The 17,530-nt window shown below is 41.9% G+C and overlaps 1 protein-coding gene across 2 annotated transcripts in view; it reads left to right on the forward strand.

The window, feature by feature from the left end:
• Positions 1–17,530, forward strand: part of LOC136885279 (MAM domain-containing glycosylphosphatidylinositol anchor protein 1) — a 187,812-nt gene that overhangs the window by 113,421 nt on the left and 56,861 nt on the right. For both annotated transcript variants that reach the window (XM_068230236.1, XM_067157783.2), the window contains exon 4: positions 15,866–15,988. In XM_068230236.1, coding sequence (XP_068086337.1) covers positions 15,866–15,988 — 123 coding nt within the window. The remainder of the gene's footprint in view (positions 1–15,865; positions 15,989–17,530) is intronic.

Here is a 17,530-nt window from a genome sequence, read left to right on the forward strand (position 1 = left end):
CGCTTTATTCTGCTCACGCGGTACATCTTCATTACAGACTGTTATGCTTTTCAGCTTGAGTCAAAGTCTTTGTGAATTTACTAAACTCCGCCACAATCCTCTATTTGTTTAGTTCTATATCTCCAGCCTTAAGAAATTAGAAACTGAATCTAACCATTGTGTTCTTGACCTCCCTCTACTTCTCTTACCCTCCATGACCAAGTCCATTATTCTCCTAGCTAACTTATCCTCTTCCATTCGCCTCAAATGATTCCTCAAACGTTCGTTTTCTCCTCCCTTTCTGGGTGCTTCATTTTGTCAGGCAGTGTATAAACCCTACAAGTGCCAACAGTCCATTTTTTCGACGTTGTGCGCTTGTCTGTAGTGCCAGCGTCGAAAAGAAATCGATATTCGTAAAAGTCGCGGTAAACATGCCTTAGGTGACATCCATTGACGTAAGACACACACTAAGTTATAAAGCGTAGTTTTAAGTTTATTTTTACTGCCGAAGGGAGTTTTATTATTATTATTATTATTATTATTATTATTATTATTATTATTAATTATACAACTAAAGAGAATGATAGTAAAATTCCTTACACAATTTCTAATATTCTACTGCTGCCGGGAATCGAAACAAAATGTATCATTTCTAGATGGGATTGTTTACTTCTGTTCTTCAATGACAAGAACAGAAGTAGCTCGATAACAATAAAGCAACTATTTTTAAGTGAAACATTTCTTTGTTGATGTTCATGTTGCGTGACCAAGTGTTGCAAGTTTCCATAGTAACACGGGACCACATGAAGCAGAGCCGCACAACTCAACCCGCCACACGTTGACGGCAGGGGGGGCTCTGGTTACGCTTTACTCCCCCGCGAATGTATTTCCATCAGTTGGTAAAACAGCAAAGTTATTGTTTGATCACAGTCAATCAATTAATCAATCAGACGGAATTGGATAAGGGATCACCTTACATGTTTGACTGCGGGATGAAACCGAACCTCAGTCGGCTGACATCGAAACGTTCTTAAACAAGAGTTAAATAACCCCAGTTTTGTGCTAAATTACGGCACCTTGTCATCTTTTTTATCCTTGTGTATCGGTAACCTTTCAATAATCCAGCAAAACGACAGTTTTAATTTCTATTAGAGAATTAGACCTTCAGGCAAGCAACTCAATGTTGAAAATATGCTAAGGATATGAGCAATGAATTTTAGGTAAGTAAATTATAATAAACTATGAGAATATATTCTTTATTTATTTCTAAAAATTACAATACTATCCTTTTCTTAATCATCGTTATCCGATCGATTAGATTAGCAGTTTGCCTTTTTCTACCACTAGGAGCGCTAATGTGGGTGTCAGTGCATTGTTTCACTTAAGCACCGCTACGAGCACTAATGTGAATCAATGCGAGTTTCACTTTTAACTACATTCGGTGCAGACATTTTTCAAAAAATTAAAAAAGCGTGAGAGTATTGAACCACGAAACACATTAGAGAAAGAATTATGTGAATTTGGTTAGGATGTGAATAAAAAGGAAAACGCGTAATGAAATAAGCAGTTTTAGGCCGTTTTTCCGGAATTGTATTTAGGCAGGAAGTGATTTTCGAAATTAGAGGTCCCGTCTGTGGTGTAGTGGTTAGTGTGATTAGCTGCCACGGCCACGAAATTTGAAAAGTGGTATGAGGGCTGGTGCGGGGTCCACTCAGCCTCGAGAGGTCAACTGAGAAGTGGTTTTCCGTGGTTTCCCAGTTCTCCTCCAGGAAAATGCCGGGATGGTACAAAACTTAAGGCCACGGCCGCTTCCTTCCCTCTTCCTTGCCTGTCCCTTCCAATCTTCCCATACTTCCACAAGGCCCCAGTTCAGCATAGCAGGCGAGGCCGCCTGGTCATCCTCCCCAGTTGTATCCCCCGACCCAGAGTCTGAAGCTCCAAGACACTGCCCTTGAGGCGGTAGAGTTGGGATCAGTCGCTGAGTAAGCAGATTAAGAAGAAGAAGAATTTGAAACCTTTCTGGGCACTGCAGTCCTTCAACTTGGCACAATTGAAAAATTGCTTAATTTTAACTTTTTTACTTTGTCTGATAGAAATATTTTCAACATTAAACATACTAATAATCATTATAATAATCATTCCACGTATTTAGTTTTGTTGTGCCGAGCTGAATAGCTTAGACGGTTAAGGCGCTGGCCTTCTGACCCCAACATGGCAGGTTCGATCCTGGCTCAGTCCGGTGGTATTTGAAGGTGTTCAAATTATGTCAGTCTCGTACCAGTAGATTTACTGGCACATAAAAGAACACTTGGGGACAAAATTTCGGCAGATCGGCGTCTCCGAAATCAATAATAGTAGTTAGTGGGACGTAAGAAAGGACATTATTATTATGTAATCCTTGTGTAGTTCTTCTGAATTTCAACTTTTAACGGCAATAAATTTTAATATCTGTTTGGGCGTAGTAATAACCCTTTGTAATTACGATACGTCTGAAGCCAGTTTATAATTATCGTAGTGTAGTTATTTTACTAGAAATGAACATACATATTGTATTGTTGCTAAATATTTATGTAGTAGGGAAAACAACTCTCCAGAAATTAAGCTCCTACCAGAATTGTATTGTTGTGATTAGGATAGGCTTATTATTAAAATTAGTCATATACAGTCGTATCAGCACACTAAATTTTATTTCAGAACCCGTTTTCGGATTTTAAATTCAATTATCAGTGTCGAAATACTTGATTTGATTTCATTTTACATGAGTGTGTTGTCACATTGAGTTTTAAAACAGTTAATATGGAGCTCTGTTGAGATGAACATAGGAAGAGCTGGATTATCCTTGTGATCTAGTATTAGAGAAACGTTCAGCTTTAACTGCGGGGCACGCTGGAAGCTCATGATAATACGTCACCTCAAGGTTGTATACCACCCTCAGCACTGTCAGTAAGATCGCTTTAATATTTTACAGAGTAATGAATATAATTTTAGGATAGGCTTAATTGCAATGTAGAACTGAAGCGTAACTATTGCTCTTAGGCAGTATCTAGCTTGTTTTTTGTTTTTAGTAATAATAATAATAATAATAATAATAATAACAATAATCTGTCTATAACTGTACCTATTTAGTGTAGCTATACACTTCAATACTTAACTTCTTATTCCTAGTTCCCTTCTTCTTCTTCTGCTCGAATTGGTATGTTAGGACCACGCGTAATCAACATTTGTTGAGCTTCCCTTCCTGCCCAATTGTTCTTTAGTTTCATCGATTGTTGTAATTTCTGTTACTCCGACCAAATACACCGTGTTGGTTTCTTCTCGTCTTCCTGAAATCCCCTTGTGTGAACACTTTTCCTCGTTATAAATCTATCCTGCAGATTTAGGGAGATCTTTCTTCTACTTGCTTATACCATCTTGGTCGAGAATGTTTTGACGTGTATTCGATAAGCAAGTCTGGTGTTATTCGTTCTTTCCAAATGGCTTAAAAATTGAATTCGTTGCGGTCTCATTCTATCAGGAAGTTTAGATATTTCCGAGTGGTATTCAATTTTTAATTCTGGGCCCTAAGAATTTTCTTATGACTTTCCTTTCTTTACTCTGGAATTATTTCTTTAATATTTTATGGTATAAATTGCTCGTTTCGGAAGCTTCAGGTTGCATCACTGTTAAGTAATTACAAATTTTACTGTTCCAGGATAAGAATTGTGTGTTGAAAGGTAATTTACATTTCCTAAATTATTATTATTATTTTTTTGCTAGGGGCTTTACGTCGCACCGACACAGATAGGTCTTATGGCGACGATGGGATAGGAAAGGCTTAGGAGTTGGAAGGAAGCGGCCGTGGCCTTAGTTAAGGTACAGCCCCAGCATTTGCCTGGTGTGAAAATGGGAAACCACGGAAAACCATTTTCAGGGCTGCCGATAGTGGGATTCGAACCTACTATCTCCCGGATGCAAGCTCACAGCCGCGCGCCTCTACGCGCACGGCCAACTCGCCCGATAAATTATTATTTTCATTGGAATCTCATTTCTAGTATTTTATAATCGGGATCCGTTTAACTAGAATTGTAGTGTAGTTATTCTCGATTGCCATTAAATCTTTACTTCCCGCTGCCATATATGCATACTTCTCTTCATAGAATCATTTTATTTATTTATGTTGATATTTCCATATTATTTCACATGTCTTTGAAGAGATAAAATAATTTCCAAGAACGTGAGTGCATCTCCACTGTATCCTCCTAAACCTTTCAGCGTTCAGTCTTGAAGCCTGTATCAAGAGATCAAACTTGTAAACATCTATCGAAATCAGTGTGGGTTCGCACCTGGTGTGTCAACTAGTATTGATAACGAAACACTGCACTTTGCAAGGATCTCCACATAATGTTCATTGATCTGAAGAAGGCGTTCGACCGTGTCCCAAGGGAGATCGTCTGGGCTGCGTAGCGACGTCAAAACGTTCCCGAGGAGTACGTGAGAATGATCCGATACATGTATGTCCGTCCCTCTTCGCAAGTGAAATCTAGTTCAGGTATCTCTGGAAGTCTCCATGTTGGCGTACCTCAAGGTTCAGCCATGAGCCCACTTTTATTCAACACTGTCATTAACTGTCCGACAGAACGGCTGATGCCAGAAGTACCATGGACTATTTTAAACGCGGACATCATGCTAGTAGGTGAGACAGGTCAGGAGGTTGAGACAGTTTAAAACTTTGGAGGAAAAATGCTGTGAAAATGGGAAACCACGGAAAACCATCTTTAAGGCTGCCGACAGTGGGGTTCGGACCCACCATAACCCGAATACTGGATACTGGTCGCACTTAAGCGACTGCACCTATTGAGCTCGGTGTATGTTTCCCTCTAGTCGGCTGTTAATTTTCTTTTTCCTACATTACGTTTAATGGAGTTCTTATTACAATATGTACCTCGCTGTTACTTTTAAGTTCTTCTTTCCTTCTCAATCCGTTTACCGGCCAGGGTTGGTTTTTCTCTCGGAATCGGCGAGGGATCCCACCTCTACCACCTCAATGGCAGTGTCCTGGAGCGTGAGACTTTGGGAGAAGGACCAGTACCTCGCCCAGGCGGCCTCACCTGGTATGCTGAACGGGGGCCTCATGGGGAATGGGAAGATCGGAAGGGATAGACAAGGGAGAGAAAAGGAAATGCCTGTGGCTCTGGAATTAACTATATTCCTATCAGGGTTTCTCTATCTTGAATCTAGTTACTATGGAGTTACAATTGCCATTCTACACTGTCCTTGCTCCAAACAAGGTCTTGTTTACAAGATTGAAGCATGTCAGCTTACAGTAATTATAACACGAATTAATATCCCGAAAACAATGCCAATGTCATTTATCTTGTTTGGAAAAATTTGCCCTAGTTCAACAATTTGTCACTGCATATTTTTTAAGATTCTACGACTACTGACATTGTTGATATTTTATTCCATAGTACTCTTTATTTATGAAGAATAGGCCATACAATATTCGACAAAATTTATGAAAATTTGTATAACAATTTTAGAGCTCTTCCCACAAAAGAACCATTTTACCAGATATCATGACTGTAGTTTAATTTCTAGCTAAATGCTGTGGATAGTGCCTGTAAAAGTGTCATTCATATCACACGAGTAGTTTCAGAGTTTACCCTTCCGACAGCTTGGAGTGATTTTGCAGTCTTAAAAAACATAGCAAGGAATAAAATCTGATTAAAAAAATTAACTATGAACTTTAACTAATAACATAACATCAATCTATAAATGTTCATTAACTGCACATAATAATTTGTGTCCACCTGGGGCAAGTGCTCTTGTGACACAACGTCCTACGCCTTCGCATTCCCGAGGTATATCAATTTTGCCCCGCGGCGACTCGGTAATTTCCCACTCCAATTCTGGTGACATGTGACGTCTTTTGACGTCACGCGCTCGGGGTCAGTGTCGCTTAACATTCTTGCTCTTTCAAACCGAGTATTGCTTAATTGGGTACCACCACAAATTATGCAAAACTACAACTTTTCACAAGCCATCAAAAAAATGTGTCCGTGATCCGTGAAAGAAACTTTGCAGCGGATAACATGCCCTAACAACAGTCTTACTCACGTTATTATGATACGACTGTCTTTACTGAAGACCCTTCAGCATCCCTCACTAATATGAACATCATCAGAGGCTGTTTAAAGCAAGCAGTCCTATGTTATATCTCATACATATTTTGCTTACTTCAATAAATTATTATTATTATTAAACCCTCTCCGCAGTGCTCATATGGAGTGAGGGCATGTGACGCTGTTGATGGTGATTCGTCCGTCGGATGGGGACGTTAAGCCTTGAAGAGACCTCTTGGTGCTATTCGACAGGAGTAGGCTATGTGCCGGCACCGGGTTTCACCCTCTCCCTTCCTACTACCATAATTATATCACGTCATTCATTTCACCTCATTAACTCCTCTGATGAGGTTGAAAAATATTTGGCTGGTGCGAAAATGGGAAACCTCCGGAAACCATCTTCATGGCTACCGAAAATGGGGTTCGAACCCACTATCTCCCGAGTGCAAGCTCACAGCTGCGTGCCCCTAACCTCACGACCAAGTTGCTCGGTATATTATTATTATTATTATTATTATTATTATTATTATTATTATTATTATTATTCGGATAACTCTTTTGAGGGCACGATAAATCAACTTTAGTAACTTTTCTTTGCATTTAACTTTCTTCGTTTCCAGACTTCCTTCATTTTCTGAGAAAGTTGTTCCTTTTCCTCTTGAGTCTATTTTCTTCCAGTTGCTCATTTCTTTCTCTCCTGAAATCCTGCATTTAGTGTTACTTCTCTGTAACGTGTTCTGTTTTCTTTCGTATCAATTTTAATTCCAGCGTTTTTCGTATCCTTTTTAATTTGAAAGAACCTCGTTGGCTTGGATTAGTAATTATTCAATAAGTTGACGATTTGTTTAGTTAGTCTATTGTTATTCATTCTAAAAATGTGTCCAAAAACTGGAGTCTTTTCCTCATTAGAGCTGTCACTTTTTCAACATTTAAATATAGGCTGGCTCTCTGTTCGATCGTAGTCTAAATTCGGCATTGTTTCTCATAGGTCCCAGTATTTTTCTCCAAATTCTTCTTTCAACTTTTTCTAATTTTTTAAGATCCCCAATTCTCGTAAGTTTAAGAGTTTGTGCTGTATGTAAAGTTTATGGCCGGGCCACTGTCTTAATTTCAAGTTCCAGGATAGAGATTTATTATTGTATATCTTCTTTTTCTTCATCTGTTTACACTCCAGGGTCGGTTTTTCCCTCGGACTCAGCGAGGGATCCCATCTCTACCGCCTCAAGGGCAGTGTCCTGGAGCTTCAGACTCTTGGTCGGGGATACAACTGGGGAGGATGACCAGTACCTCGCCCAGGTAGCCTCACCTGCTATGCTGAACAGGGACCTGGCGAGGGGATGGGAAGATTGAAAGGGATAGACAAGGAAGAGGGAAGGAAGCGGCCGTGGCCTTAAGTTGGTACCATCCCGGCATGTACCTGGAGGAGAAATGGGAAACCACAGAAAACCACTTCCAGGATGGCTAAGGAGGGAATCGAAACCCCCTCTACTCAGTTGACCTCCCGAGGCTGAGTGGACACCGTTCCAGCCGTCGTACCACTTTTCTAATTTCGTGGCACAGCCGGGAATCGCCTCCGGAGATGGCAGCTAATCACACTAACCACTACAGCACAGAGGCGGACTTGTTATTGTATATTTTTTAGTAATATGAAATATCCTTTCCATTTTTTTACTCTTATATCTATAGCTACCTTTTCCTTTGTGTTGTTTTTTATCCATTATTATTATTATTATTATTATTATTATTGTTGTTGTTAATAATGTTTGCTTATGCGCTACAGTGTTCAGCTGGCCCCGCGGTGTACGGGGTGGTGTGCATGCCTCTTACCAGGAGGCCCCGGGTTCGATTCCCGGCCAGGTCAGATTTTTTAAACCTAGATCTGAGGGTTAATTTCTCTCATCCTACGTGACTACAATATTGAGGAGCTATCTGACAGTGAGATAGCGCCCTCGGTCTAGAAAGCCAAGAATAGCGGCCGAGAGGATTCGTCGTCCTGACCACACGACACCTCGCGCTAAGCAGCGGTTGCTTGGAAGTTCAAGACCCTTCGGGATTGTTGCGCCATGTGGATTAGTTATAATTTTCAATTTATTAAGGGTTCTGTGGTCTACACAGACTCGTAATATTGCCTTTCGCATAGTTTCCCCCATACTGGACCTTCGTAAAACTCTTACCGTCAATAAAAGGCTCGTCCTTGAATTTTAATGCGAGTCCCACTCTTTGTGTAGTTCAGTTGAGTGACTACGTGAGTTACGAACTCTCTGCTGATAGACGTAAATGAATTACACGTTTCAAGAGGACACGAGACGGACGTACGAGTTGGACAGGACGGGATAATTTAATTGTCCCGAGGGAATACGCTGGCAGTCTCCGCCGTGTTATGTCAGGAGATCGTGGGGAATAACTGTCCCATGATGAGACAAGCCTTCCAATTATCTGCAGTTTGGTGTAGCCGGACGTCATCAAAGTGTTTGACTGGAGACAGATGAGGTGTATTGTTATGTTATACTAAGATTTCTCGGCTATTTGCATATCACGGTCTTTTCTTGATGCTTCCATTACGGTTTCTTTTCACTGTGCGTCGGTAGATTTGCCTATCGTAGAGAACGTCTCGACTGTATTTGAGGGGAAAAATTTTCTTTTAAAACAACGACCTTGGAATGGAGAGAGTGCAGATAAAGAGTCGGAGTAGTACACAAATCAGTACAACAATAGACAGTCTTACTTACCACTTAATGTATTCCTTGATTTTTAACATTTTTGGTATCCACTTGAACGGAAACAACTGACGAATGAAATGAAATGGCGTATGGCTTTTAGTGCCGGGAGTGTCTGAGGACAAGTTCAGCTCGCCAGATGCAGGTCTTTTGATTTGACTGCCGTAGGCGACCTGTGCGTCGTATTGAGGATGAAATAATCATGAAGACGACACTTACACCCAGCCCCCCTGGTAGCGAAATTAACCAATTAAGATTAAAATTCCTGACCCTGCCGCGAATCGAACCCGGGACCCCTGTGACAAAGTGCAGCACGCTAACCATTTAGCCATGGAGCCGGACAAACTGACCAATGTTCCGGAAGTAATAGTATGGATCCCTTTTGCGGCGCTCACAAGTAATCAATCGTGACAAATGAGCATTTAAAAGAAAGATAGTAGACATTAGCAATGGCGAATTGCACTCTCACTTCATAAATTTGGATAATTTTTTTAAAGAAATGAGTTTTTAAAAAATTGTACGAAGTGTGCGATTTGCAACTTTTGTTGCTGTAGGAGAAAACGCACCATCATTGCTATCCACTTCACATTTTAGCCGCTGGGACACCTCTTTTATGTCGTTATAATATGCTGTAAGTATCAGTTAAGAAAATAATAATAGTAAAACCAAAAATTACTCCCGACTAGTTCAATCAGTTTCCTTAAATTAGGATTAGAAGAAATTTCGGTGGATTTTTTGTCTTTTCGGGTTTTTTGGTGTGTGAGGAGCATTGCTTGTGTGTGACATACCATGGGTCTACGTACCATTATGAGAGGCCGGTGACCTAGCTCTTAGGCCCCTTTAAACAACAAACATTATCATCATAAATAATAATGGCGTATGACCTCCAGAGAGGCCTGGTGCGGGTCTTTTTCTAGTAGACGGCCTATTAGGCAACCTGCATGTCTGTGAAGATGAGGGCCCTACCTAGGATGACTTCTAATGCTGAATTCGCCACACACACCCAGCCTCCAAGCCACTGGAACTAACCGATTAAGGTTAAAATCCCCGACCCTGCCGGGAATCGGACCCGGGACGCTCTGAACAGAAGGCAAGTACGCTGACCATTCAGACAACGAATCGGGCATAATCATCATCATCGTTTATTGTATCTCAGGACTAAGTTCTGTACTATTGAGCAACGTCCTAATGCAAAGGGGAACAAAATATGACATTCCAACAACATCCACCCTTCGTAATCACGTAGGCTGGGTGGACATCGAACCAACCTTCAGGTCCGGGTAAAAATCCCTTACCTGGCCGGGAATTGAACCCGGGTCCAGTGGGTAAGAGATGGGTAGAATATCCTTAGACTGTAAGGCTAGACTTTACTGCAGGGCCTCTCAGGGTGCATGCACTGTACACGGTGCAAAAGACGACTTCGCTTGGTTGACCAGAGTGCAGACCCCCACTCCTCGATTTGGAGCAATAGCGCTGTCTCTCTCTTTCCCCACCCCTGTCTCGCTCACTCCCCCTGTCTCCCGCTTCCTCACTTGCTCCGTAGCGCTCCAAATCCGTGCTGAGTTGAGCCGAGCTTAGCCGAGTAGCCCAGAGACGAAGCGTTGGTACGAGGCGAGCCGAGTGGGACCGATGCACTTTGCTCCCCAGTTTGCACGGCTGATATTTTGGGCGTTTGAGAGGCCCTGCTTTACTGGATCAAATTTGAGGAAACCATGGTGGTGGCTACGGCCCGCCAGTATCGTTCTCGTCTTTACCGAGAAACTCTGGAGTTAATGGAACACGACATCTGTTTGGAAGAAAGCCTATATATTGGCAAACTTGCTGTAAGACAACAGAGCTTTGAACGCAGCGGGACGAGAGCTGGGAAATAGGTAACTAAAAGTAATCGAATTACAGTCCAAATACTATTCAACGCCCTCCTGAGTGACCGGCTGGGCGTGTTCGTGTGGGAGGTCTGATTAGCAGTTAGTCATGCTATCCCGGGAGGGAGATGTATTTCTCCCCTAGTACGTCGGCACTGCATTGCGCGTATTCACAGGTTAGCTCGCAGTGGCGTCGCGGTCGGTAGATGCAGAGTGGGTCTCGGTCCTCGAGTGGCCACGGCTGGTCCGTGGTCCAACAGCTCTGCACCCGTTTGCGCTCCTCTGTCGATCTGTAATGAGTATACTAGGTTTTCTTTATCAAATAAGTAATTCATTAATATTATTGATATGTAAGTATAAGTTAGTGATTTTGTGCCGAATTGATTTATACGGAGTGGTCCATCCTGTATGGTTACCCATGTAGGGCTTAGCCTCCCTAAATGTTGCCTTTGAGAATTTGCAACGCTGCACTGTATATATTAACGACTACGAAGAGCTCGCCAGATGAGGTCATGCGGAACTCGGTCAAATGCTTTTTCTAGGTCCAGAAATGCTTCTCCCTATGTTTTTCCATCAATAGATGTGTGGCATGGATAGCATCGATTGTGCTGCAGCCCTTAACAAATCCACACTGGTTGGATGTTACTGTGACAATGTTTCTGAGCCTGTTGTCCAGCACTCTTTCGAATATCTTCAGTGTATGGCAGAGGAGTCGAATAGGGCGGTATGGTGAGCAGTCGCTCAAGTCTCCTTTACATTTCCAGATTGGGACTGTCGTGCTAGTTGTCCATGTTCTCGATGATGATCTGGTTGAAGTCTGCAGCAAGAAATTCTGCAGCGGGCTTGCCAAGAATTTTGCATATTTCTGCTGGTATATCATCTGGGCCAGTTGCTTCCATTCTTCATCTCCTTTATGATAATCATTACTTCCTCTACCATAATCAAAGGCTCGGGTCCATAGACGGGATCAGAGCCTGCAATCGGTGGATGATCAAATTCTTTGTTGCTGATATTTGCAAAATAGTCTGACCATCGTTGAAGGATAGCTTGTTGGTCTCGTAGTAATTTGTCGTCAGCTCCCTTGATATGCATGACGTATCCAATGTCCTGGGTTGAACGCTCATCTCCTGCTGGTGTGTCAAAATGGTCGTACAGATCCTGCTAACAACGATCTTTTGCAGCAGCCACTGTGCTCTTTTCGCTGCTGATTTCAGCACTTTATATCTCAGAAGGTCAGTATCCAGGCGTGTCTTCCACCAAGTCTTAAAGGCTACCTTTTTCTCCTTGATAGCTTGTTGGACTTCATCATCCCATCACCAAGTCTGTTTATCAATGTATTTTCGCCCGGGTTTTGTTTTTCCCAGAGTTACTGTTGCTGCCTGATGTATCTGTTTTACAGCATCTGCCCACATGTCCTCAACCGACTGGTCAGGTTTCACTAAGAAGTTGGTTAAAGCTGCCTTCATTTCGTTCTTTTGGACATTCATTTTCCACCGCTCAGGTCCAGTTTTAGGTGTCTTAGAAAGTTTGACAGTTTTTCAAATATCCAGAACAAGCAAGCGGTGTTGGGGGGGGGGGGAAATGCTGTTATATGGGATCACTTTGGTATCCATTACAATCTTCATATCTTGTTGTCGAACCATCCAGTAATCGATCTGAGTAGTATGACCTGTAGCTAGATGTGTTATCCTTTTCTTGAAATATGTGTTGTCACAACTAGGTCGTGAGCCTCTGCACAATCAAGTATACGACATCCCTCATCGTTTCGCGTGCCAAGACCATATCCCCCATGACATCTCCCATATCCATCCCGTTGAGACTCAGACATGTCCATTTAAGTCCCCTCCAGGGAAAATGAACTCATCTGGAGGAATTGTTCCAAGATGGGCATCAAGACTCTTCGAGAACTCTTCCTTCTCATCTTCCGTGCATCCAGTTCGAGGTGCATAGCAAGATATGATATTGGCAGTTTATTTATTTATTTATTTATTTATTTATTTATTTATTATCCATCAAAAAAGCCCTGCTTTATATTAGGGCTGTAGGTTATAACTAGTTACCGTAAAAACTACAAACATATAATACAAAATTTTTGAAGTGAGTGATTGCACACACAAATTAACTAAACTGGGAGAAAAGGAAAAACTATACGTAATTATCTCTACAATAAACTGCATGAATTTAAACAAATTCATTCAAACAACAGATCTTGTGAAATATCCCAAAAATAGGTTTGACTAACATTAATGTACAACAATTTAAATGTTCTTCCAAAATATATCTAGCTTTGCTGAAGAATGGGCAATAAAAAGTATGGGCAGTTATTGATTCTGAATCAATCTTGACAGACATGAGCCTATCCGACACTCTGACGACACTTGTGATGTTGTTGCGGTAGCGTAAGCCAACCACTATTGCCACACCATTCGATGTTGTGCTGGTGCCATGATAGATGAGTTTGTAGTCATCTCCAATTTCTTTCGCCTTAGAACCTCTCCACTTGGTCTCCTGTATGCAGGCAATATCAGCATGTCTGTTCTTCAACATTTCTGCTAATCCACAATGTCGGCCAGTCAACGTTACAATATTTAGTGTAGCAAATCTTACTCTTAATTGCCCTTGTTGAACTAACTTCTTTAACCTACCCCGTCCATGGGAACGTAACCCTTGCACATTTCTCACGTCACTCGAGCGCAAGTGGCGCACGTCGCTTTGGGGCAACGCCCTAGCATGTTCCGAATTTCGAGAAGACGTAGGCATAGATGCGACGAAGACTACCTCAACCAGCTGGTCGCTTAGCCTGTCGCTGAGGGCATTTTATACCTACTGCCAGGTGATATTTAGGCCGCCCCTAATATCGAGAACAGACGCCATTCGCAGTCGTTCCACTGGAGTACAGACACTGCGGATTAGCCCGTTTTAAAGATGGTTTACTTAGATAAGGCATAGATGTAATTAAACAATAGACATTCTGTGGTCTAGGCAACATCGGATATGTAGAGTAGAGTTCCTATATGAATCGCGGTTTCTATGGGAATTATGTTCAATAGGACAAGATGGCTGACATTTAGGGCAAGAATTTATAGACAGATTAAAAAAATTCCTTTCTATCTAGTGTTATCTATGGAACCATTGTAGGAAACCCAAAATGGCTGCCCCTTAGAGCGTAAAACTTCCACGAATATAACACCAATAACAGCAAATAAAGATCGTAAAACTACTAGACAACACAAACACTAGGTCAGCACATCAAAATAAGCCGCAAACACCTGCTAGAAACCACAACGCTATCGCGAACAAATGATTAATTTAAATCACGCATTGATCGAAAGACGACCGGAATTGACCAGAAGACATGAAAAAGTGGTTTTGTTGCACGACAATGCGCTATCTGACACAGCAAAAACCAGTCAAAGGCACCTTGAAATCGCTTGGATGGGATATCCTTCAGCACCCGCCATACTGCCCCGACCTGGCGCCATCTATCACATCTTCGCATCAGTGGGGCGGCACGCTCTCGCAGAGCAGCACTTCAACAATTTCGAGGAAGTTGGAAAATGGCCCAACGAATGATTTGCCGCAAAAGACAAGCAGTTTTCCTGGCATGATATTCATAATTTACCTGAAAGATGGGCGCAATGTGTAGAAGCCGATGGCCGATATTTTGAACAAACAAAAAAATGAATTTCCCTTGAATATTACGTATTTTATTTACCAAAAAACCGACATAAACGTATGCGTACACCTGGTAGGTGATGATAGCCACTTAATGTCTCCATGCTAACCTAAGCACAAACTTCTGTATCATCTCAATCCCACACAAAAATAAATTCCCACTCGTATATTTTCTCAGCTACACGTAAAAGCATAGAATCATGGACATGTTTTGGGGCTAAGAAGATGAGAGAACGAATACAGATTCTTTGGATGTTCCGCTAGTAGTAGTCGACAGCTTGCGGATTATTCGTATACAGTTCACTGTTCTCCACAAAATCATATATATCACTACTATAATGTTTTTCTTTGGTACTTCTGAGTACAGCATATTAAATATTATTAGCTGTCACAAATAATCAGACCACGCGTGTTAATGGATATGTAGGCGGAGCCCAGATCATTTGTGCAAAAAGGCCTTGTGGGCCTTGAGTACTGCTTTCGACTAGTTTGAGTTAGGACAGATGTTTGTAGGGGGTGGTGGTACCTTGAGAGAATCGAATTGGTCAAGATGTGACCTGCACCCCAAGGGATTGATAAGGGTAGCCTTGGGTCTAGCCCAAGAGAATCATAATTACCCAATGGTGGGTTTAGGCTATTCATGACGGCTTAAGGCATCTGTGATCGAAGGAAAGGAGTTGGTCACCCATCCAGTTGGTGACCACGTCCAGTGTTACTTAACTGTCAGTGGAGATTTTAGTGCTATAAGAAGGAGGGCAAAATATACTCGTAGTAAGGGAGGAAAATTGGAAAGGCAATGTATCTTGGGGGTCTATAGTCGGCTGTCTGTTTGGCATGGTGGGGGCCTGAAGTGGAAGATGGGAGGAAAGTATATTCAGTAGAATTGTGGGGTAGGGAGAGGGAAGGTGTTCGGGGGTGGGGTGTTGTGGTTTAGGAATAGAGGGGGTTGGTTGTGGCAGTTTAGATGCTTGGCGTGCCTGCTAGGTTTGGTTTTAGTACTGTTGGTAATGTTTGGGTACCTGCATCAGAGGTGGCTCCTGGGTTTGAGTTGTTTACGACATTGATTCGGATTGGGAGGGAACGTCGATGTGTTGCAACTTGCTAAGGATGATGGATGTTGATCTGTTGCTGGAGGGAGTGTTAATTAGGTGTTTATTGTGAGTCTCTTCTATAACGGCTATGTGGTGCTGGATGATACGTTCTGCGACTTGGATTACTGCTTGACGGATGAGTGGGACAGGTCCTGGGGTAGTAAGTGGAATGATTAGGAAGTTGCATTTGGCAGCAATAGGGAATGGAGTGTATTTTTCCATTTTGCCCACTTTTATGCTAAGATCCTCCCAAGTTAAACGTTGTATACAAATTAATATTTCGCTCCTAGATTTGTCAACATTTCCTGAAGAAAGACCGTACTCCCCTTTTATCTGGGCGGTATTTTATACTTCCAATCCACCTGATGATCCGCCCTTGGTCAGTCATATTAAAAGCGTTCACTTGATCAATAATAACAAAATTCTGTTCATTCTTGCAGACACGCCATCTTTCGTCATCACTCGAGAACCTGGCTTCGGTATCCCGTTGATAGAGGGCATTGCAGTCTCGCTGAAATGTGATGTTGACTCCAACCCACCGTCCAACCCCGTATGGTTAAAAGGTAAGGCTTTTATAATTCAAATAACTTACAGTGCTTGTTAAAGCACTTCTCCAAATTTATTAGTACTTATCCTTGCTTTCATTTCTGATGGGGGCTTCTAACATTACGAAATCAACACCAGGTAGTATTCAGTTGTGGAGGTTCTGTCTGTTAATAACTTTTGTTACTGTCTTGTCTCTGTCAAGGCTGAAGGGTAACCCTAGCAGCCTTCCGCCCTTACAGGAGGTACGTCTGGCTTCTGATGTGTATCCAGTTGTACTGTAGCTCACACTTGAAGGACGTATGACGAGCAAGGAGCTTACCTCTCCTCGTACTCAAGTGACGCCTGCTGGGTACTCTTCCCAAAGTGTACTAGAGGAACAAATAATCCTGATTTTGAAACTTTTCGTAATAAAGAAAAAGAAACGTAATTGACATAAATATGACTTATGGCTGGGGGGCATTCGAAAATTTGTGTAACGTGGCACGACAAAAAGGTGTGATGGAAGTATCACCATAGCAACCGTGCAGGCTGTGATGTAAGGTATGGATGGATGGTCAGACAATGTTACCTAGCAACCGTGCAGGCTGTGATGTAAGGTTTGGATGGATGGCCATGGCCGGGAGACATATTTATGATCATTTGATTTTCGCAAAGGGAAAAGTGGTTTTAATTATGTAGAATTTTCTGTCCGATTTGACGTGGAATATCAAGGTAAAGTAGGTAAATGGCTAGGTGATTAGTCGATGGTGAATAAGTCACCTGGTCGACATCCCCAAGTGCAGAGCAGTGACATGTCCCGTGTGGCAGATTAGGACGTAACAAGCGACATACTGTATACAATGTATTCTGAAGTCATGGAAATATTTTTTAAAAAGGAGAAGAATTCGCATTTGTACTTTTTACAGCTACATGGAAAAGCACATTATCATGAGTGCACATTCTTTGGTTGTTCCCTCTCAGTAGTCTCTTACAACATGCAGTGGATAAAGATAACGCATGCTTGACTCCACCCACCAGGTAGATAATATGTTCAGAAAAATCGAAAGAAAAAGTGAGTGTATCCATAAAAATGGATTGTGAGAAGTTGAACGACATACCAGACCTCGTAAATACAACAACAACAACAACACAACAACATAATCATAATAATCATAATATACCGGGCTTGATAGCTGCAGTCGCTTAAGTGCGGCCAGTGTCCAGTATTCGGGAGATAATGGGTTCGAAACCCACCGTCGGCATCCCTGAATAGGGTGTTCCGTGGTTTGCCACTTTCAGAACAGGCAAATGCTGGGGCAGTACCTTAATTAAGGCCCGGGCGACTTCCTTCCCACTCCTAGCACCTTCCTATCCCATCGTCATTATAAGACCTATCTGTGTCGGCATGACGTAAAGCAAGACGCATAATAATAATAATAATAATAATAATAATAATAATAATAATAATAATAATAATAATAATAATAATAATAACTTGCTACTAGATACAGAATGGTTGATGAAAGGTCTGTTTCAAGTACAGCCCTCAAACTCTATTGCAAACTGACGAGATCAAAATC

The sequence above is a fragment of the Anabrus simplex genome, chromosome 14, assembly GCF_040414725.1.
Source record: "Anabrus simplex isolate iqAnaSimp1 chromosome 14, ASM4041472v1, whole genome shotgun sequence".
NCBI lineage: Eukaryota > Metazoa > Arthropoda > Insecta > Orthoptera > Tettigoniidae > Anabrus > Anabrus simplex.